Source organism: Ailuropoda melanoleuca, chromosome 3 (assembly GCF_002007445.2).
Source record: "Ailuropoda melanoleuca isolate Jingjing chromosome 3, ASM200744v2, whole genome shotgun sequence".
NCBI lineage: Eukaryota > Metazoa > Chordata > Mammalia > Carnivora > Ursidae > Ailuropoda > Ailuropoda melanoleuca.
The window spans coordinates 26556940-26581037 of NC_048220.1; the positions used below are offsets into that span (position 1 = coordinate 26556940).

The window sequence follows — 24098 nt, forward strand, 5'->3', positions numbered from 1 at the left end:
TCCTCCGCTGGGAGCCTGCTTCTTCCTCTCCCACTCCCCCTGCTTGTGTTCCCTCTCTCGCTGGCTGTCTCTATCTCTGTCACATAAATAAATAAAATTAAAAAAAAAAAAAGACGCACATAAGTCTTTTCACCTTCAGTTGTTTCTAGCGTGTCTTATATAAATTAATTGTTCTTCTCCTAACTGGATACCACTTTACAATCACAAAATACTTCCATTTGTTTTGTTAACATTCTAAATACTTCTAGATAAAATCAATTTTCTTATTAGAAAACAAAAATCATACCCTAAAGCATATTTTACCTTAGATAATGCTATCTTATGCACAAAACATAGTCATTCTTTTAAAACTTATATTTTTGAAAACAATTTATTTCACACATAGTTACTTAAACCCTTAGGAAGGTTTGTTTGTTTTAAAGTAGAAGCATGTCTTTCACAATAAGATTGCGATTTGTTCTTTGAGGAACTTTAAGGTTCTTCTGCAGCTGGATTGTGACATAGCTTTGGCTTGTTGGGATTATTTTTCAGTAGCCAATCAGCTAGCCAAATCTATGGAAAAAAGGAAAAAAACTCGTAATAGACATTTAAGTATATATACTCTAAATTATAAATATATTCTATATATACAAACTTACACTATAAGTAGTATAAATACATATCAATTTAAAACTTAGTTTGCAAATTTACTCTGAGAATGAGAAAATGACCATTAAAAAACTAAAACACTAAGTTTTACATTATGCAAGACTGTCAAGTATAGATCCAAATCGGAAAAGAAGTAAAACTATCCCCTTTTACGGATGACATGATCCTATATATATAGAAAATCCCAAAGAATCCACAAGAAAGCTACTACAACTAATAAATGAATTTGGCAAAGTTGTAGGTTAAAAGACCAACGCAAAAATCATTTGTGTTTCTATATATCAGCAATAAACAACCCAAAAAGGAAAATAAGAAATCACTTCCGTTTCAGTAGCATTAAAAAAACATCTAGGAGTACAGTTAACCAACATATATGCTGAAAACTATAAAGCGTTGCTAAAAGAAATTTAAAGATCTGAGTAAATGTAAAGATAACCTGTGTTCATGGATAGAAAGACTTAATACTATTTTTTTCTTTTTAAAAAAATTTTATTTTTTGGGGCGCCTGGGTGGCACAGCGGTTAAGCGTCTGCCTTCGGCTCAGGGCGTGATCCCGGCGTTATGGGATCGAGCCCCACATCAGGCTCTTCCGCTATGAGCCTGCTTCTTCCTCTCCCACTCCCCCTGCTTGTGTTCCCTCTCTTGCTGGCTGTCTCTTATCTCTGTCAAATAAATAAATAAAATCTTTAAAAAAAAAAAATTTATTTTTTAAGTAATCTCTACACCCAACATGGTGCTCAAACCCACAACCCTGAGATCAAACATCCCATGCCCCACCAAGCAAGCCAGCCAGGAGCCCTAAAGACTTAATACTGTTAAAATGTCATTACTACCTAAAGTGAGCTACAGATTCAATCCAATCCTTATGAAATTCCCAAAAAAGTTTTTGCAGAAATATTGAAGTCGATCCTCAAATTCATATGGGATTTCAAGAGGCTCTGAATACACAAAACAATCATGAAAAGGAAAAATAAATGTGGAGAATTTTCTAACTTTGTTTTTCTTCTTTTTTTTCTTCAGGTTTTCATTTATTTACGTACTCTCTATATCCAATGTGGGGCTCCCTCTCGACCCCAACATCAAGAGCCGCGTGCTCTTCTGACTGAGCCAGCCAGGTGCCCATCTTTTTTTTTTTTTTTTTTAAGTAAACTCTACACCCAATGTGGGGTTTGAAGTTAGGACCCTGAGCTCAAAAGTCACATGTTCCACAAACTAAGCCATCCAGGAGCCCCCTCTCATCCATTTTCAATCAGAGTATAAAATGGAATAACCACTACAAAACTTGGCAATACTTATCCAAATTAAAATGCACATATCAGCCACATCAAAACAACATTCTTTTTAAAAAAATTACATTATTTTTGACTCAGTATTTCCATTTGCAGGAATTTGTTCTATAGATACATGGTACACAGACATATGAATGAAGATATTCACTGCTGGCAGTTCATAGTAACAAAAGAATAGAAACAACCTACACTACTTTCTATATGTGACTAATTAATAAACCGTAGAACATCAATTCAAGAAAATGCCATGAGCTCTTCTTTTAAAACAGGGCAATTATGTTTGTGGTGTTATTTAATAATTTATAATATATATTGAGTAAATAAGGTAAAAAGTATCAAATGGCATAATTAGTGGCTAGCATTTGTAAATGCTTCTAAGTAAAAGCATGTTTTTAAGTAAAAATATATATGCTTATAAATGTATAGATTTTCTCTGCTGAAAGGATATATAGAGGCTCCTAAGAGTGAATGACTCCAGGAAGTGTAAATGAATGACTGAGGAACAGAAATGGGAATGAAAACTCTTTTTAGTTTAATCTGTTTATACTTCTGGGAGTGACCTCCACCCATGGGCATATCTGGTGCAAAGTGTGCAGTTTCTGGAATGGCCACCATGGAGGTTGTGTGATTACACAGTCTAGAGCCTCTGGGTTTGGCTTGCCACTACCTCAGGCCAGGTGAGAGAGTTCAACATCACCCCTGGCCAAGTGAGCCAAATCAACAAGCTATTAGATCCAACAAAGTCCTTCTCCTCAAAGATATGTTTTTATATGGTAACATCCAGAAGTATAAACCCTGATTTACACTTCCCCATAAACTGTTTTCAAAAGATCTTCTGTTGGCAAGGGTCAGCTGCCTATACACCATGGGCTAATGCCGGCCACAACCTGTTTCTGTATGGCCTATGGGCTAAGAATAATGTGTACAATTTTAAATGTTAAAAAAAATCAAAAGAATATTGTTTTGTCATGTTAAAATTAACATTTCAGTGCCCATAAATAAAGTTTTCTTGGAAAAAAAAAAGAAATGGGAATGAGAGTTACTTTTCATAATATATTCTTTTGTAATTTTTGAATTTTACCATATTAAAATATTGCTTGCTACAAAAAAAACTGTTCTAAATATTACTTATTCAAAAATTTAATTAGCGGGGCGCCTGGGTGGCACGGCGGTTAAGCGTCTGCCTTCGGTTCAGGGCGTGATCCCGGCGTTATGGGATCGAGTCCCACATCAGGCTCCTCTGCTGTGAGCCTGCTTCTTCCTCTCCCACTCCCCCTGCTTGTGTTCCCTCTCTCGCTGGCTGTCTCTATCTCTGTCGAATAAATAAATAAAATCTTTAAAAAAAAATTTAATTAGAAAAGGGCAAAATTTTTTTAGATTTGCATATGTTTTGAATTATAATTCTACCTTTTACATTTTTTTTATTTTTTATTTTATTAAGTGGGCTCCGTACCCAATGTGGGGCTTGAACTCACAACCTTGAGATCAAGAGTCACGGGCTCTAGTCATGAGCCAGTTAGGCAATCCCTCTACTTTTTGACCTCTTTCCAAATGATATAACCTCAATGTGTAAAAAGCCTTATACTCAAAGATGTTTACTGTTACACTATTTACAATAGCAAACAACTAAAACAGCAAAAGTATGGTAAGGGTAATAAAAGAAATCACTCAATTATTAAAATAATCTCTATAAAATATATATTTAAATATAGTAATATTATGGGATCTATGTTTATAGTTAGTAATAGAAATAAAAAATAAAACCTGAGCAAAGAAAAAACAGGACTGGAAAAAACAACAAAAGCAGTTAACATTTGAGCACATACGCACCAGACACTCCAAGAATTTTACATGCATTCATACTTCTTGGTGTTTTTTTTTTTTTTTAAAGAGGCGTGGGGCCCAATGAGGGGCTTGAACTCACAACCCTGAGATGAAGAGCTGAGCTGATATCAAGAGTCAGAGGCCTAACTGATTAAGTCATCCAGGTACCCTCACATACATTTATACATTTAATCCTAACAATATCCCTTCTACGTAGGCAGGTACTAACCTATCCGCATTTTACTGATGAGAAGAGAAAAACTCAGAGGTTAAATGTCTGGAGTCAGTTGAATCTAGGCAAGATGACTTCAAAGACGATGTTTAGGAAATGGAACCAGGGGTATCTTTTTTTTTCTTTACATTTTTCAGTAGTATCAGGTTTCTTACTAAGTAAACATATGTTGTCACAATGAAAAGGAGTTATTAAAGAAATAACCTGCCTAGGAGCACCTAGCTGGCTCAGGTAGCATTGTGTGTGACTCTTAATCTCGGGGGTCATGAGTTCAAGCCTCACATTGGGTATAGAGATTACTTAAAAAGATAAAGAAAAAAAGAGAGAGAGGGAGAGAGAAATAACCTATCTTTTTTTTTTTTTTTGAAATAACCTATCTTTTTATCTTTGGTAAAAGTGACAAAGTTAGTAGGAGAGATTAAATCTTTAGTCTTCCAAAGGGGATTCCCTTTCAGAATGGTAACCTCCAACAGAGGCTGGAGATACTATTTTGTCAGGGCTGATATTAAAATAACCTTCCCTGAGGTAACTAATTGGCTCAGTGGGAAGACCTAGCCACTCTTGACCTTGGGGTTGTGAGTTCAAGCCCCATGTTGGGCATAAAGCTTACTTAAAAAATAAATAAATAACAAGGAAGACATTTGACCCTGGACACTATCCTAGTTTCTCCTATCCAACTATTCTTCCACCTGAGTGAGCAAGTTGAAGTATCTAGGGATGTGAATAAATATGTTTTCTATGAAAAAAAATTTAGATATCATTAAAAATAAAAATATCAAACAAAATTCAAATATGTACCTAATTTTATCATTTGATTATATAAATTATACCCAAACACAATGCTCTGTATTTGAAGGGCACAGTAACTGAAAATGTATTTAGAAATAATATTGTTTTTGTTTTTGTTTTGTAGGAACAGTGTTCTTTAAGAGTTAAAATACAGCAGGGTAACTGTGTGGTTCAGTTGGTTAGGTGTCTGTTTTCAGCTCAGGTCACGATCTCAGGGTCCTGGGATCCAGCTCTGCCTCTGACTCTGCACTCAGCAGAGAGTCTGCCTGGGGATTCTCTCTCTCCCTCTGCTCCTTTCCCAGCTCATGTGTTCTCTCTCTCTTAAATAAATAATTAAAATCTTTTTTTTTAATAAGGTGTATGGGTTTTTTTAGAGTATTTATTTATTTATTTGTCAGAGAGAGAGAGAGAGCACAAGCAGGGGGAGTGGCAGGCAGAGGGAGAAGCAGGCTCCCTGCTGAGCAAGAAGCCCGATGCAGGACTCGATGCCAGGACCCCGTGATCATGACCTGAGCCGGAGGCAGTCACTTAACAGACTGAGCCACCCAGGCATCCCTAAACAAAATCTTTAAAAAAAAAAAAAAAAAGAGTTAAAACACAGCAAGAGAATAAGTAATCAAAAGTTATAAGTATCTAAAATGTATATGAAATAGTTTTTAAAATGCTCTCGATATTTTCACTTTCAAAAAACACGAGGTTTTAAATATGAAAACTATAGACAATTTCTTTAGTGTGAATATAAAGATTTCTTACAAGAGGATCTGCTGGTTTCTCCTTACAAAGTGCTGTGAGTCCTTCAAGCAGAGTTGGTGTTACATATAAATTTAAATAATCCTTAGCAGCTTGTCCAACTGGAATGGGCTCAATAATCACTGCAAATACAAGTGTATTCCCACTGAAACTAACACAAATGATGAAACATTATATAATCATTACAAAGAAAAAATTTTAGTGGCATGATACTTATAAAGTATTTTTTTTTTATAAAAAGGAAACAGGACTAGATACATAGCATACGTAGTTTGTTCAAAAATACACAAGCACACACAGAGAAATAATAAGACCATGTAAGACTGGCAAAAAAATGTATCAAAGCGCTAAGACTGATCATGTAGGAGATTCTGATTATGTTGTTTTTTTTTTAAAGATTTTATTTATTTATTTGACAGAGGTAGAGACAGCCAGCGAGAGAGGGAACACAAGCAGTGGGAGTGGGAGAGGAAGAAGCAGGCTCATAGCGGAGGAGCCTGATGTGGGGCTCGATCCCATAACGCCGGGATCATGCCCTGAGCCAAAGGCAGATGCCTAACGACTGTGCCACCCAGGTGCCCCTCTGATTATGTTTTCTACTACATCCTTTTCTGCATTTCCATTTCCATATTTTTTACAGTAAATATTACAATGGACAATATTATGAAAAGGAAAAATATGAAGAACATGTAAAATCTAGGAAATTAATTCATTTCAAAAATTAATTCCTGCCAACAAAATAGCAGGCACTTTACAAAGTGGTATAGATACAAGAGTGAATAATACATAGTTCTCGCTCTCTTATAAACTACTGAATATACACATAAAACCTATTTCTGTGTGTATAGTGTATATTAACATTCCTGCTCTTGTTTTTCAGGTTTTTTAATTATTATTTTTCAGGTTTTTAAATAAATTATGTAAGATCTAGGAAAATTTTAGTCTTTTTAGTCTTGTTTAACACTATGTAGGTCAACCAGACTTGCAGTTTAATAAAGAATCTATTTATAAGAGAAAGAATGTATTTTATAAGTCTTAGTAAGTATTTGAGGTTGACCTCAATCAATGAGCAACTTTTGATAAAGATGAGAATGTGAAGCTACTGGTCTCGTGTGTTCAGATTTATCATCACTGGCCCAAGGAAAAATGGGGTGGGAAGACAGATTTCTTTTATTTTTTTTTAAGATTTTATTTATTTATTCGACAGAGATAGAGACAGCCAGCGAGAGAGGGAACACAAGCAGGGGGAGTGGGAGAGGAAGAAGCAGGCTCATAGCAGAGGAGCCTGATGTGGGGCTCGATCCCAGAACGCCGGGATCACACCCTGAGCCAAAGGCAGACGCCCAACCGCCGTGCCACCCAGGCGCCCCGGAAGACAGATTTCTGTACGACTAGTGTATGGGCTCAGCCCCAATGAGACAACAATGGGACAGTCCTTTGTAAGGATGCCAGGAAAAGCTAGGAGATGTCTCAAAAGAGTTGAGTAAAAGGTTCCTTCCCTATTAGTCTCATTATAGCACTCTTTTTTGTACTGATCACTGTAATAATTTTGTTTTATTGTGGTTACACAAGTATTTGTCATCTTTCTCTTCTACTCTGTAAGTTCCATGAAAGTTAGGACCACATTTATCATGTTCACTGTAGCCTGTTGGGTTCCCCACTCAGCAGGGAGTCTGCTTCTCTCTCTCCCTCTGCCCCTCCCCTCAATTGTGCTCTCTCCATCTCTCAAATAAATACAATCTTTAAAAAAATAAAAATAAAAATTGATTATTGCCATTCCCATCCTTAAAAAGCTTCATTGGTTCCTCATTGCATTCACAGTCAAGATAGAACTCCATACCATGGCCCACAGGACTCTATACCATGTATTTTCTACTTACTTCTCCAACTTCATATTTATCTTCCTCTGACATTTGTTTATACAACGTGTCATGTTCTTTCTTGCTCATGACTTGAGAGAGACATGCTGTTCCATCTGCTAGATAGAATGTTCTTCCCTGGATCTCATGTCACTTCCTCAGCTGGCCCTTTCTTATCATAGGGTCTTATAATATCCTATAATTGCTTTGTATAGCACTTACCACACAGTAACTACACAGTCATTATAACTGTGCAATTATTTGGGTAATTGTTGTTTAATGGCTGTCTTCTGAACATTAGATATAAACTCCAAGGAAACAGGGACCTCATCTATTTTTTGTAATTTCTAAAAAAATTTATTGAGGTATATTCACATATGATAAAATTGACCCACTGAAGTATACAATAAATTTTTAGTAAACTTATGGTTGTACAATCAGTACCACAATCCAGTTTTAGAACACTCACTACCCCAAAAATGTTCCCTTGTGCCTGTTTGCAATTTCCCACTCCCACTCTGAGCCCTTGGCAATCACTGAGCTTCTATTTCTAAAAATTTGCCTTTCCTGGATATTTCATATAAACAGATCATCTATGTTGTCTTTTGTGCCTGGATTCTTGTAGCATGCATCAGTAGTTTGTTCCTTGAATTACTGAATAGTATTCTATTGTATGGCTATAGAAAATTTTGTTTAAACATTTATAATTGAATTTTTTCTAGTTTTTGGCTGTACTAAATGCTGCTAGAAACATTCACATGTGTGTTTATGTAGATTTATGTTTTCATTTCTCTTGAATGGGTAAATTCTAAGAGGAGTGGAATCGCAAGGGAATTACATGGTAAGCATATGTTTAACGTTTTAAGAAATCACCAAATTGTTTTCCAAAGTGGCTTTACCATTTTACAATAATGAATGAGGATCCCAGTATCTCTTTATCCTTGCCACTGATGATTATCCATTGTAGTGGATATGCAGTGATATCTCATTGTGATTTTAATTTGCATTTTCCCAGTGATTACATTTTAACACTTTTGCATGTGCTTATTAGCTATTCATGTATCTTTTGTGAAATGCTTATTAAAATCTTTTGCCTGGTTTTTAGTTGTTTGCCTTCTTTTTACTGAATTAATTATAAGAGTTCTTCATAAATCCTAGATAAAAGTCCTTTATTTCATATGATCTGCAAATATTTCCTATCGGTCTGGGGCTAATCTTTTCAATATTTTTAATGATGGCCTTTGAAACATTAAAACTCTTCATTTTGATGTAGCCTAATTTAGCAATTTTTTTTTATGGATCATGCTTTTGATATCATATGCAAAAACCCTTTGCCCAACTCAAGGTCATCAAAATTTTCCACGTTTTCCTCTATAGATATTTTTAGCTCTTATGTTTAAGTCTATGATCCATTGTTGTTACGTTTTGTATGGGGTGTGAAACAAGGATCTGAGTTCTTTCTCTTTTTTTGTATGTGGATATTCAGTTGTCCTAACACCGTCTTGAAAAGACCACCTTTCCCTATCAAATTGTCTAGGCACTTTTGTTGAAAGTCAACTGACCATAAATGTAAGGATTTATTCCTAGATTCTCAATTCTGTTTCTTTGATATATATGTCTAGTACAATACTGTCTTAATTACTATGGTCTCATAGTAAGTTTTGAAATAAGATCAGTGGAAGTTCTCCAACTTATTACTACTTTTTAAAAATTGTTTTATTTTTTTAATTTTTTTAAATCTTTTTTTAAAAGATTTTATTTATTTGAGAGAGAGCACAAGTAGCAGGGAGAAGGAGAAGCAGGCTCCTTGCTCAGCAGGGAGCCCAACACAGGGCTTGATCCCAGACCCTAGGATCATGACCTGAGCCAAAGGCAGACACTTAACCAACAGCCACCCAAGTGCCCCTTAAAAATTGTTTTAGCTTGCCTAGATCTTTTGCAATTCCTGATAAATTTTATAATCAACTTGCCAACTTCTACACAAAAGAATGTATGGATTTTGGGGCTCCTGGGTGGCTCAGTACTTAAGCGTCTGCCTTCAGCTCGGGCATGATCCCAGCGTCCTGGGATCAAGCCCCGCATCAGGCTCCCTGCTCCGCTGGGAGCCTGCTTCTTCCTCTCCCACTCCCCCTGCTTGTGTACCCTCTCTCGCTGGGTGTCTCTCTCTGTCAAATAAATAAATAAAATCTTTAAAAAAAAAAAAAAAGAATGTATGGATTTTGACAGGAAGTGCATTAAAGTAATTGATCAATTTGGAGAGAACTGCAATCCTGACAATATTGACTCTTCTGATCCATCAACATGGGACGTCTATTTATTTTAGATAGTCTTTCACTTCTCTCAGTAATGTTTTATGCCTTTCAGTGTATAAGAATTGTGCGTCTTTTGTTAAATTTATTCCTAAGTATTTTATTTATTTATGTAATTCCAGTATAAGTAACATACAGTGTATTATATTAGTTTCAGGTATACAACATAGTAATTCAAGAATTCTATACATTGCTCAGTGTTTATCAAAATAAGTGTACCCTTAATCCCCTTTACCTATTTCACCCATCCCCGCACACCTACCCTCTGGTAACCAATAGTTCTCTATTTTTTTTTTTTTTTAAGATTTTATTTATTTGACACAGAGAGAGAGAGACAGAGAGGCAACACAAGCAGGGGGAGAGGGAGAGGGAGAACCAAGCTCCCTGCCAAGCAGGGAGCCCGATTCAGGGCTCGATCCTACAACCCTGGGATCATGACCTGAGCTGAAGGTAGATGCTTACCGACTGAGCCACCCAGGCACCCCTCTATTTTTAAGAGTCTGGTTTTTGTCTCTTGTTTTGTTTATTTTGTTTCGTCAATCCCACCTATGAGTGAAATAGTATTTTATTATTTTTGATGCTATTGTGAATGAAATTATTTTCTTAACTTCATTTTTGGGTTGTTTCTACCTCATCTTTTTTTTTTTTTTTAAGATTATTTGAAAGGTGCCTTGAGTGAATCATCAAATAGGGTTTTGCACCTAGTTCTTGACCGACTGCTAAGCAAGAGAGAGCTCATATCCCAAACTCTGAGAATTTACTCCAAAGAACTTCACATTCTCACAACCAAAGATGTACAATGTGGTAGGCAACTAATCATTTTTATCTATCCTACAACTGCTGATTCTCAAATGTCTAATTGTGTCTCTTAAACGCATGTCTAGAGGACAAATTAATGGGCAAAATCAAAAGCAATCTAAAATAACAGTTTAGGTATATAACCCTATGAGTAAGAAGAGCTTCTAAAGAAAAGGACTAGAGAAAACAACAATAGCAGTTAATATTTGGGCACATAAGCACCAAACACTCTAAGAATTTTACATGCATTTATATATTCAACCCTAACAATGTCCCTAACTAGGTAGGCAATACTAATAACATTTCCATTTTATTGATGAGAAAAAAACAATGAGAGATTAGATGTCTGGAGTCAGAGGAAAAATCTAATTCACTAAGAAGACTAAATCTAAAGTAGTATCACATTAAAAAGACATTTCATGTTTGAGATGTACTTCAAAATAATATGGAAGCACTGAAATAGAAGCAGAGGTTATAGATGATTTAAGACTATCACAATTATTTAAGTTGGGTGATAGGTTCATTGGGGGTTTATTATACTATTCTACTTTTGATTATGTTTGAAATTTCCACAATAAACAATTCTAAAGAAACAGATACCCTAATGGAAGGGATATGTGGTAGAAATTAGATCAGCAAGAATAAAACATGTAAGTAGGCAAATCCTTTTGTGTACAAATAGCTATAAAACAGTTTTTGTGTGGGGCCTGGTTGGCTCAGTGGGTGGAGAACACAACTCTTGATCTCAGGGTCATGAGTTCAAGCCCCACGTTGGGTGCAGAGATTACTTAAAAAATGAGATGCGTCTGGGTGGCTCAGTCAGTTAAGCGACTACCTTTGGTCAGGTTCTGATCCTAGGGTCCTGGGATTGAGCCCTGCATTGGGCTCCCTGCTGGACAGAGGGCCTGCTTCTCCCTCTCCCTCTGTCACTCCCACTGCTTGTGCTCTCCTGCTGTCTGTCAAATAAATTTTTTAAAAAATTTAAAAATGAAAGTTAAAAAAAAAAACCAAAACGCTTAAATCAGTAGCTAAAAAAACAAAACAAAACCCACCAGTTTTTGTTGAAGAATCAGGACTTTTAGGGGCGCCTGGGTGGCTCAGTCCGTTAAGCAACTGCCTTCAGCTCAGGTCATGATCCTGGAGTCCCACTTCAGCAGGCTCCCTGCTCAGCGGGGAGTCTGCTTCTCCCTCTCTCTGCGCCCCCCCCCCCGCCCCCCCCCCCCCCNCCCTGCTTCCTGGCTCATGCTCTCTCTCAAATAAATAAAATCTTAAAAAAAAAAAAAAAAGAATCAGGACTTTTAAATCTCCAAGACAGATTTCAGTTTTCTTTGAATAAATCGTCAGTAGAAAATACTGAGAACAGGCCTAAATGACTTAAGAGAAAACAACAGGCCAAAAAAATATTCAAAGCTTCCCGTGCTTTACATCTTTTTCTTGATAACAGAAATCACCAAATTTTCTTCTGGAGCTAAAAATATTGAAAACAAACTAAAAACCTCAATGCTGTTCCTTACTATGCCCACTTCTAGAAGGTTTACAACTTCCATAACAGAATGGAAACAAAAAATGGGCCAGAGACTTACTAATTTCACAACTGCATAGGCGTTCATTAGGCAAACAGTAAAGTGTTAGAGAAAATGGGAAATCTACATAATTTCGAAGGGAGATTACTTTTTTCATGTGTAACGAACTTTACTGATGCATTAGGGAGAACTTTAGGAATTGCAACAAAGGAGAAGAGAAACCCTAGCCATGGCTAGTCTAAGAGAAAAGAAAGAAAAAAGTTAACTCTTCTCAGAAGATTCCCTCACAGGACACAATTTAGTTCTGAGGGAAACACTGAATTTTCCATTCTTGGCCTCAAGTTTGTAAGTAACTGTAACTTCAAAATATATTGGAGAAAAACCCTTTTATCTTCCTTCCCAGTACATCACCCAAATAAAAGAAAAAGCAAACAACAGGGAGATGCACTTGACTAAATTACTCATCAGTAACTCACCTTCGGGAAACATGAATCGAATTTCTCTTTCTGCTGCAGCAAAATCATTGCTCCCGTGAAGTGCATTCCTTAGATCATCTGTGCCATAAATTGCCCTTAGACTAAAAGTAAGTTAGAGATGATGACCATCCAATGTGATATCCTTTCCTTACTCTTTACATATGCATTCTACTTAGGAATTTTACAGAAGCATTGCCACTTCTCACATATGGAAGTTTTAATCTATTTTGAATTTAAGCTTAAAACTATCTAGATGAGGGTCAAATATGTTTAAATCTGCAGGAGGGATACACTGGGAAATAGGAGTTCGCTGGGTGAAGAAGAGGTGTTGTTTTGTGAGAAGTGAAAAGACAATGTATATTCAAAAACGCAGTAATTCAATGCCCTCGCATTTCCAAACTTTAATGATAATGCTAAAAATCTATTTTTCTGGCCTTCTATTACCCATATTATTTTTAAAAGCCATGCCAATTTTCCTATGAAAAATTCTACTTCAGTGGCAGTTTAATTCAAGGATGAGAGAAGAATTAGGCTACCAACCATAAATCAGACATTCCCTGAAGCCTTTTGGAGTATTTGGTGTTAAGATGGACACTTAAAGAGCTAAAATGTACAACTGAACCCACCCCCATCCCAACCAAAAAACCAAAAAGTTGACTGAAGAAAACTTTCAAATGAAAAGAAACTCCTATTACAATGAAATCAGTTTAGTGTTTTGTTTTGTTTCCATTTTTATACTTGGATTCCATTTTTCCCCATAGGAAAGTTACCTGTCTGGGTGAGTCTCTTTAGCTACTAAGGTATTACTTGGTCCCAAAAGTTCTTTCCAGTAAGAGATGGCTTTATGTCTAGCTAATATCATGGCAACAAGTGGTCCAGAACTCATATAAGCTGTTAAATTGGGGAAAAACATTTTCCCATACTGTTTCACATAAAAGTTACTACAGTGCTCAGGGCTGAGATGCAGTTTTCTTCTCTATAAGAGAAACAAAGTCAACAAAAGTGTTTAAAATGACAGTTCAATAATAACTCATTAAGTCACTAACAACTTGAAATTAATACAAATCTGATTATAAATTTGAGATTTTTGTATTATAAAGAAAGGGAGAGATAAAGTTAAATGTAGGCTATAAATAAATTTCTCAAAGTTATTTAACCAACTCTCATGCACTCTTGATGTGAATGTAAACCCATGAAACCACTGTGGAAAACAGTATGGAGTTTTATCAAAAAATTAAAAATAGAAATACCATATGATCCAGTAATTCCACTACTGGATATTTACCCAAAGAAAACAAAACGACTAATTCAAAAAGATATATGCGCCCCTACATTTATTGCACCATTATTAACAATAGCTGAGACATGGCAACAACCCAAGGATCAATCTACAGATAAGTAGATAAAGATGTGATATATATATACACAATGGACTATTACCCACCCATAGAAAGGAATAAGATCTTGCCATTTGTGACACTATGGATGGACCCGGAGGGTATTATGCTAAATGAAATGAGTCAGACGGAGAAAGACAATTACCACGATTTCACTTATATGGGGAATCTAACAAAACGAATGAACAAATAAACAAAAAACAGACTCTTAAATATAGAAAATAAACCTGTAGTTGCCAGAGGGGATGTTAGTGGGGGCCACGGGTGAAACAGATGAAGGGAATTAAGAGGTAGGAACTTCTAGTTAGAAAATAAGGAAGTCACAGAGATGAAAAGTACAGCATAGAGAAAAGAGTTAATAATATTGTAATAATGCCGTATGGTGACAGATGGTGACCACACTTACTGTGGTAAGCACTGACTAAAGTATAGAATTGTCAAATCAGTATATTGTACACCTGAAACTAATACAACGTTGCATGTTAATTACACTTGAGTTAAAAACAGCTATTTAACCTACTTAAGAAAAACTATTCCTGTCTGGCAGCCTACTTCAGAATATGGTTTGTTGATGATAAATTCAGCTTATCTCCTTCTTAAAAAAGACTACTATCATCAACATTTTTATACTTTGTATAAAGTAACAAAATTGGACTTTAGAATATTCCAAATTCATCTTTATCTATTTGTGATATTTTCCTATTAATTGTGAAATTTTCCTATATTATTTTAGGGAGCTGGTCTCATTGTGGTACTTGGAAATAATATAGTATAACGATGGAGTAAACAAGTTTTTCTGTGGAATGTGAAAGTTGTGTAATCTTTCTCCTGGTTCTGCCATAAATATGTAGGTTCACTATGATCTTAAAATACTTGCTATTAAGTTTCTCAATTTGAAAGAACATAAAATGTTGATGGCAAACAAACATTATTTTCTTCACAAATGAGATTATATGAATGAATCAGTAAAAAAAATCACAGAAGTGAAATCAGCTATTCTTCCGATTGGATATCATCCTTTTCTAAAAGCAGCTATTTGAACGCTTTTTAAAAATCATCCATTACTACTGTTTGTCAGTTCCACTAAAGGTGGGTGGATCATGAAGGAAAAGACTCAAGATATAACAGAGGGATTCAAATTAGTCACCAAGAAAAACTTCTGGCTAGAATAAGGATGATGAGAATGGAGATAGTTGCTAGGTCAAGGCTAAAAGTCTCCATGATTAAGGCAGAAAGCTATCTTTCTAGAATGGGTTAGATTTTCCTGACAGTACAGCGTGAAATTTACCAGTGATCTCTGAAAGCTCCTTCCAAAACAATCACGTGTCCTCAGGTTTCAGAAACTTGGCAAAACTGCTTGGTTTGTAGTGAGAAATCAAAACTGCCCAAAGCAAGAAATGGGAAGATGCTTACCTAGGTGGGTCAGCACTGCTGTAAACAGGTTCTGCTGACAAACATAACATTCCCACCAGTCAAGGACCAGCTACTGCAAAATAGGTGCTTGTATCTATTCTCATACTGAAATTCATGCAGTCAAGAAAAAGCAATCTGAGAAGTTACAAAACCACCTGATTTAGTATAATCCTTGATTCTATTATTTAAAAATAAGATGTGCCAGTATTTGTGATTCTTAGGCATACTGGCATGGGTTTTTTTGTTGCTGCATTAAAAAATAAAAATTTCAGGGCGCCTGGGTGGCTCAGTCGTTGAGCGTCTGCCTTTGGCTCAGGGCATGATCCCAGTGGTCTGGGATTGAGCCCCACATCAGGCTCCTCTGCTGGGAAGCCTGCTTCTTCCTCTTCCACTCCCCCTGCTTGTGTTCCCTCTCTCGCTGGCTGTCTCTCTCTCTGTCAAATAAATAAATATTTTTAAAAAATTTTTAAAAATTAAAAAAATTAAAAATTTCATCTGTTATAATGTAAGCCCTTATCACATGCCCCTTAACAAGCAAGGGAAGCCACCTTCTGCAGGTGTGCTGCCTAATGTAGCATAATTATAAAAATTAAGAGCTCCTCTTAAACCAAAATTGATGAGGGGCACCTGGGTGGCTCAGTAGGCTAAGTGTTTGACTTGGCTCTGGTCCTGATCTCAGAGTCCGGGTATCCAGCCCTCCCCCCAGTCTGGCTGGGGAGGGGGCGGCTCGCGCTGAGCAGGGAGTATGCCCCTCCTCCGCTCATTCTGTCTCCATCTCTCTCTCTCTCAAATACATAAATGAAATCTTTTTAAAAATTGATAAAAAACCAGTAATTCCATTGCTTACTTTAAAATTAGGTTGGGGCACGTGGCTGATTCGTCAGTGAAGCATGTGACTCTTAGTCTCGGGGTTGTGAGTTTGAGCCTCATGCTGGGTCTGAAGATTGATTAAAAATAAAATTTTTAAAAAAATTATTTATTTGTCAGAGAGAGAGAGATTGCGCATAGGCAGGGGGAGTGGCAGGCAGAGGGAGAAGCCGGCTCCCTGCTAAGCAAGGAGCCCAGTGTGGGACTCCATCCCAGGACCCTGGGATCACGACCTGAGCTGAAGGCAGAGGCTTAACCGACTGAGCCACCCAGGCATCCCTAAAAATAAAATCTTTTAAAAAACTGGATCAGGTAAAAATTTTTGGAATTTGGGTATTTTCACAAAGAAAAGCAGTATTAATATCAGAGAAGAAACCATTAGTTTGTAACAAAGGAAAGACTGCCACCTACTGAAAGATGCATTATTTTTCAGAAGGTTTTCCCTAGATGCAACAAGAAAGGCTCAAGTTCAATGGACTTCCAACTACAATAAAGCCTATTTTAAAAGTATGCAACACAAAGAATAAATATTGTACAATTCCACTTACATGAGATATCTGGAATAGTCAAAGTCAGAGAGACAGAAAAAGCAGAGTAGTGGTTACCAGAGGCTGGGAAGAGTAGTAAGTACAGAGTTTCAGTTCCAGATGACGAAAAAGCTCTAGAGATAGATGGTGGTGATGGCTGCACAATAAAGGGAATGTACTTAATACCGCGAAACAGTACACTTAAAAATGGTAAATTTCATGTTGTGTATATTTTATCACAATTAAAAAAGAAGCATACAGGGGCGCCTGGGTGGCACAGCGTTTAGCGTCTGCCTTCAGCTCAGGGCGTGATCCCGGCGTTCTGGGATCGAGCCCCACATCAGGCTCTTCTGCTGTGAGCCTGCTTCTTCCTCTCCTCCCCCCCCTGCTTGTGTTCCCTCTCTCACTGGCTGTCTCTATCTCTGTCGAATAAATAAATAAAATCTTTAAAAAAAAAATAAAAAATAAAAATAAAATAAAAAAGAAGCATACAATATACCAAATCTTTCTTTGGTATGAAATTTACTGCTGACTAGGGAAAGTGTTAAATATTAGCATTTATGCTAATTAACATTCTCACCAGTCAAGAACCAGCTACTGCAAAATAGGTGCTTGTATTTGTTCTCATACTGAAATTCATATAGTCAAGAAAAAGAAATTTGAGAAGTTACAAAACCATCTGATTTATTATAATCCTATTATTCCATTATTTAAGATGTGTCAGTATTTGTGATTCTTAGGCATATTTAATGAGAGCTACTTAAGTTTTTCACTAATTATTTTTAAAATACGGACTTCTAAAAAAACTTAGATATCTTTATCTTATTTGTATACTTCATTTAATTGCCCCCCCAATTTAATAGGTAATATACCTACAGGGATAAGAAATTCAAAACACATTTGTATGGAACCAGAAAAGGCCCCGAATTGCCAAGGAACTGTTGAAAAGGAAAAACAAAGCTGGGGGCATCACAATGCCGGATTTCGAACTGTACTACAAAGCTGTGATCACAAAGACAGCATGGTACTGGCACAAAAACAGACACATAGACCAATGGAACAGAATAGAGAACCCAAAAATGGACCCTCGGCACTTTGGGCAACTAATCTTTGATGAAGCAGGAAAAAACATCCGGTGGAAAAAAGACAGTCTCTTCAATAAATGGTGCTGGGAAAATTGGACAGCTACATGCAAAAGAATGAAACTTGACCACTCTCTCACACCATACACAAAAATAAACTCCAAATGGATGAAAGACCTCAATGTGAGACAGGAATCCATCAAAATTCTAGAGGAGAACATAGGCAACAACTTCTATGACATCGGCCAGAGCAACCTTTTTCACGACACATCGCCAAAGGCAAGAGAAATAAAAGATAAAATGAACTTATGGGACTTTATCAGGATAAAGAGCTTCTGCACAGCCAAGGAAACAGTCAAAAAAACTAAGAGACAGCCCACGGAATGGGAGAATATATTTGCAAAGGACACCACAGATAAAGGACTGGTATCCAAGATCTACAAAGAACTTCTCAAACTCAATACACGAGAAACAAATAAACAAATCATAAAATGGGCAGAAGATATGAACAGACACTTTTCCAATGAAGACATACAAATGGCTAACAGACACATGAAAAAATGTTCAAAATCATTAGCCATCAGGGAAATTCAAATCAAAACCACACTGAGATACCACCTTACGCCAGTTAGAATGGCAAAGATAGACAAGGCAAGAAACAACAATTGTTGGAGAGGATGTGGAGAAAGGGGATCCCTCCTACATTGTTGGTGGGAATGCAAGTTGGTACAGCCACTCTGGAAAACAGTGTGGAGGTCCCTTAAAAAGTTAAAAATTGAACTACCCTATGACCCAGCCATTGCACTACTGGGTGTTTACCCCAAAGATACAGACGTAGTAAAGAGAAGGGCCATATGCACCCCAATGTTCATAGCTGCATTGTCCACAATAGCCAAATCATGGAAGGAGCCGAGATGCCCTTCAACAGATGACTGGATTAAGAAGCTGTGGTCCATATATACAATGGAATATTACTCAGCTATCAGAAAGAACGAATTCTCAACATTTGCTGCAACATGGACGGCAGTGGAGGAGATAATGCTAAGTGAAATAAGTCAAGCAGAGAAAGACAATTATCATATGATTTCTCTCATCTATGAAACATAAGAACTAGGAAGATCAGGGGCGCCTGGGTGGCACAGCGGCTGAGCGTCTGCCTTCGGCTCAGGGCGTGATCCCGGCGTCCTGGGATCGAGCCCCACATCAGGCTCCTCCGCTATGAGCCTGCCTCTTCCTCTCCCACTCCCCCTGCTTGTGTTCCCTCTCTCGCTGGCTGTCTCTATCGCTGTCAAATAAATAAATAAAAAATCTTAAAAAAAAANAAATCTTAAAAAAAAAAAAAACTAGGAAGATCGGTAGGGGAAGAAAGGGATAAAGAAAGGGGGGGTAATCAGAAGGGGGAATGAAGCATGAGAGACTATGGACTCTGAGAAACAAACTGAGAGCTTCAGAGGGGAGGGGGGTGGGGGAATGGGATAGACTGGTGATGGGTAGTAAGGAGGGCACGTGTTGCATGGTGCACTGGGTGTTATTCGCAACTAATGAATCATCGAACTTTACATCAGAAACCAGGGATGTACTGTATGGTGACTAACATAATATAATTAAAAAAACATTAAAAAAAAAAAAGAAATTCAAAACACTATAAAAAAGTATATACTGAAAACCTGCATTCCCATCCCTGCCCTAATCCACCCTGTTCTTCCTTGCTCTCAAACAGGCAACCATTTTTTAATCTCCTAGTGTTTCATTTTGCAAATACTGGCAAACATGAATATATATTACTTATTCTCTCTCAAAAAAGATTGTTTGTATACACAGTTCTGCCATCTTGCTTTTTTCCATAACAGGAGATGGAGAGGCTCCTATTTTTTCATTTTACAATTAGTTGCATAGTATTCAATTTGATGGTTTCATCAGACTTTATTTAACCAATCCTTTTTTTTTCTTAAGATTTTTTTTTAGGGGCGCCTGGGTGGCACAGCAGTTAAGCGTCTGCCTTCGGCTCAGGGCGTGATCCCGGCGTTCTGGGATCGAGTCCCACATCAGGCTCCTCCGCTATGAGCCTGCTTCTTCCTCTCCCATTCCCCCTGCTTGTGTTCCCTCTCTCACTGGCTGTCTCTATCTCTGTCAAATAAATAAATAAAATCTTTAAAAAAAAAAAAAAAAGATTTTTTTTTAAAGATTTTATTCATTTATTTGTCAGAGAACACAAGCAGAAGGAGAGGCAGGCAGAGGGAGAAGCAGGCTCCTTGCTCAGGGGACTTGATCCCAGGACCCCAGGATCATGACCTAAGCCGTAGGCAGACACTTAACCGACTGAGGCACCCAGGCATCTCAAGATTTTTTAAGTAATCTCTACACCCAACATGGGGCTTTACTTACAACCCCAAGATCAAGAGTTACATGCTCTACCAACTGAGCAACCCAGGAGCCCCTCTATTCAACCTTTGAATGCTGGGTTCTTTTCAGTCTTTTGCTCAAGATAAACAATGCTCTTGGTGATAGATATTAAGGAGAGCATGTGATGTAATGAGCACTGGGTATTGTATAAGACTGATGAATCACTGACCTCTACCTCTAAAACCAGTAATACATTATATGTTAATTGAATTTAAATTTTAAAAATGGAAGAAAAAATAAACAATGCTGTAAAAAAACCCTATATATATGCCACTTCATATTAATACATGGGTCACAAGAGGGATTCCCAGCATTAGAACTGCTGAGTCAAAGGGTAGATGCATCTATAATATTGTTAGATACTTGCAAGCTTCCCTTCCATAGGGGTTGTGCTATTTACCTTTAAATTTTTGCTAGATGGTATTTCAGGGTTGTTTTTTTAAGATTTTATTTTTAAGTAATCTCTACACCCAATGTGGAGCTTGAACTCACGACCCCGAGATCAAGAGTTGCATGCACTACCAACTGAGCCAGCCAGGCACCCCTCAGTGTTGTTTTAATTTGTTTTTCCTTCTTAGAATTTGGTCATCTTTTCATATGTTTAGGAAACATCTGTTTTTCTGTGATCATCCACACGTTCTACCCATTTTTTTTAAAGATTTTATTAATTTGACAGAGAAAGAGAGAGAGCACAAGCAGGGGGAGCAGCAGGCAGGAGGAGGAGAAGCAGGCCCACCCCGATGAGCAAGAAGCCCAACATGGGGCTCCATCCCAGAACCCTGGAATCTCTACCTGAGCCGAAGACAGTCAACCAACCAGCTGAGCCACCCAGGCGCCCGTTCTACCCATTTTCAGTTGATTATTTATCTTTTTCTAGGAACTCTTTATATCTTTAAAGGAGATTAGCTCTTTGTGTTATGAATTGAGAATCTTCTTTCCATGTTTATCATCTGCTTTCAAGTTTTGACTTCATGATGTTTACTTGGCTATGTATAAGTTTTTTATGTTTATAGTCTTGTCAATCTTTTCTTTTATGGCTCCCAGATGATAAGTCATAGTAAAAAAGGATGTCCCACTCTAAAAATAAAAGAAATTCATGCATCTTTTCTTCTAGAATTTATATCATTTAATTTTAAAATATTTAAATCTTAGATCCATTTGGAATTTACCCTGGTTATACAGTATATTTGAATCCAACTTTTTTTTAATGGCTACCCAATTTTCCTAACAATATTTATTAAAAAGTTCTTTACCTGAGTCTCTCAAATATATTAAATATTTCATTATACATTCCTGTACTACTTCCTTACACTTTCTTGTACCATTCTTACCCTGAGCCTTTACCTATCCTTCTAAGCTCAACTGAAATCCCTTATCTTTCCTGAAGTTTTTTTTCATTTTACTTTTATTTTTATTTATTTGAGAGAGAGAGAGCAAGAGAGGGAAAGGGAGAGAGAGATACTAACAAGAGCAGGTGGGACGGGCAGAGGGAGAGGGAGAGGGAGAGGGAGAAGACGACTCCCTGCTGAGCAGGGAGCCTGATGTGGGAGTGGATCCCAGGAGCCTGAGACCATGACCGGAACAGAAGGCAGATGTTTAACCAACTGAGCCACCCAAGTGCCCCTCTGTTTTCTTTTTTAAAACACTGACAAAATAGACAATATGACACTATACAAACATAAGAGAATCAAAAAACTTGGAATTTCAAATAGGGATGGTACAAAAAAGGAATATTCAAAATATTCCATTCTATTTGATAATCTTTAACAACACTCTTTTTACATACACTTTCAAACCTCTACCAACTGCAGAATAAGGCTTTAAAGCACTAAATGTTTTTAATAATTGAAAAAAAATACCAACAGTCTAAAGTCCATCAATTGAGGAAAAAGTATTCAGAGAGGACTGTTACATAGAAGCGTGGAAGAATGAAATAGATTCAGATGTAATAACATGGAATGCTGTCTGAGCAACTCTGTAATGGGAGTCAAGGGAAGAGGACTGTTCTTTTGCTGGGGCGGGGGGATGTTTGTAAATGCTTAGGAAAAACCTGCAAGGACAGAAAGCATTAAGTAGATGCCTTTCCTTGGAGACTGAGACTTGGGTGGGAAAGCAGAGGAGGAGGAAAAAGGAATTTTAATTTTCATTTTATATCCTTATGAAGTATGAAAAAAATTAAAACACATGTAACTTTTATACTTAAAAGTTAAATAAACCTAAGTTTAATACTAAGTACTAAGGCACTAAATAGGTTAACATATTTAAGCATTTTTTTAAAGAACAAAGATGGGGAAAAAACATGATCATCATGCCCAGAAGTTACCTGAACAATGGTGAATCCAGACCTGAGAATAATGTCTTGTATCTCCTCCTCTTTGTCAGCAATATCCGGTTTGATAATAGCCAGAGTTTTTTCTACATATATCTGAGGTGGGGGCATTGATATCTCCATTCTGCCTTTTCAGAGTACAACTTAGGAGATTCTCCACAGGTACCAACTGCAATGACATGCATCATCCCCACCCCAAATTTAATGTAACTGTGATTAAGAACAGCATTATTAGACGCTTGATGTTATTAACTTGTAGTTAGAAACTGCCGAATCTTTTTCTATAAGCAGTGTGTCAATAATAAGATGTCAGGGAGCCTGGCTGGCTCAGTCCGAGGAGCATGTGATTCCTGATCTCTGGTCTCGTGGGTCTGAGCCCCAGGTTAGGTGTAGAGATTACATACATAAATAAATAAACTTAAAAAAAATACAATTTCTATTCTACATCTAATTCGTGCCCTTGGTTTTCCTAAGCGCTTTCGTTGATGTACAGAGTCCAAGGGGCAGTCTGACGGACTGGCCCTGGCGGAGACTCTCAGGACTACAGGGGAAGACTGGGTCCGCCACTCTGCAGCAACTCTCTACCCAGCTGCCGGTAAGCTGCCCCCCTGCCCCGCCTCTCCTGGAAGACCACACATAGGATCTGGTTAGAAAGCAGGATCCCCAGGTCCCTGTGCCTTTCCGAGGTGCACTCCCAGATTCCGAGTACAGCCCTCATCTACGCACTCACCCAGGCGCCGGCTCCTGCGGGGCTACCGCAGCTTGTTGCTAGGAGACGCAAAGCACAGTTCAGGGACGGTGGCGGCAGAGGGCCAATCCCAGCACAGCAAGTCACAGACTCTGGGTGGTTCCTTTTAATCAAGAGGAGGAGCCAGCCTACAGCCATCTTTATTCCCCCCTGCCAACCTTAGAGCGCTAGACATTTTCCAACATTTTCCTCATCTTATTTCACCCTCTTAGCCATTTAAAGGACGCTTCAATTATATCAACTTTATAATGAGCAAATCATAGACACTCCTCATCCCACACCATCCCATTTCAGACAGTATATATAAGAAACCCACGTCAAATACTTTATAGTCATTCCACTAGATGTTGTTCCTTTTATTCCCAGATTCTGTAATCATTAAAAAAGCAATCTTCAACTTGTGAAATAACATTTATTTATAGAGCAGTTATAAGAGGCTTAATTTAGTTACATCTAAATCAAGCCTATGGAACAAAGAAGTGAGCAACATTTATGGCATAACCCCAAATCTCAGCTTTCCCCATTTTATATTATGTCTACAGACACCTTTGACTCCTTGGTTGTGAGTTAACACATTTTTCTTACTAGAAAAGACAACAGAAAACTGGTAAACAAATACTGGGATCTTCTGAGTATCCATAAAAGGTCCCAAATCCAGAAAAGGTCAGGACAGCAGCTCCTGGTTAACAAAAGAGGTTTTCCATCATCCACAGGGTTGGCTGGTTCTCATTCCAAACTATTTAAGTCTCTCCTTTTGTCTAACCAAATACTCAGCACCTATAGAGTCAAGGAAGATAGCAAGCTATAAATCTTAAAAACTATAGAGATTTGAATG

General features: G+C 37.4%; 2 protein-coding genes across 4 annotated transcripts in view; both read right to left on the reverse strand.

Moving 5' to 3' along the window:
* Positions 1-413: 413 nt before the first annotated feature.
* NME5 (NME/NM23 family member 5) lies at positions 414-23549 on the reverse strand. Of its 2 annotated transcripts, XM_011229275.3 has the most exons (6): positions 23246-23549; positions 22510-22684; positions 13268-13473; positions 12498-12598; positions 5536-5654; positions 414-552 (listed from the first exon to the last, which is right to left on the reverse strand). In XM_011229275.3, exons 2-6 carry the CDS (start codon positions 22636-22638, stop codon positions 472-474), a joined length of 636 nt encoding a protein of 211 aa, XP_011227577.1. In that variant the 5' UTR covers positions 22639-22684; positions 23246-23549; the 3' UTR covers positions 414-471. The 2 variants fall into 2 exon arrangements, with proteins under 2 accessions (XP_011227577.1, XP_034511965.1); XM_034656074.1 differs by lacking the exon at positions 22510-22684.
* A 150-nt stretch (positions 23550-23699) lies between these two features.
* The window catches only part of BRD8 (bromodomain containing 8), a 33140-nt gene continuing 32741 nt past the window's right edge, over positions 23700-24098 (reverse strand). For both annotated transcript variants that reach the window (XM_034656067.1, XM_034656068.1), the window contains one exon: positions 23700-24040. In XM_034656067.1, the coding sequence (XP_034511958.1) occupies positions 23990-24040 (51 nt within the window). In that variant the 3' untranslated portion in view covers positions 23700-23989. The remainder of the gene's footprint in view (positions 24041-24098) is intronic.

Coding starts and splice junctions, on each gene's coding strand:
- NME5 (XM_034656074.1), bottom strand. CDS start 23,401: ATGGCTGTAGGCTGGCTCCTCCTCTTGATTAAAAGGAACCACCCAGAG. Junction 13,474..23,245: donor CCGCAGGAGCCGGCGCCTGG/GTGAGTGCGTAG, acceptor TTTCTCTTATAG/AGAAGAAAACTGCATCTCAG. Junction 12,599..13,267: donor AAAGAGACTCACCCAGACAG/GTAACTTTCCTA, acceptor ACTTACTTTTAG/TCTAAGGGCAATTTATGGCA.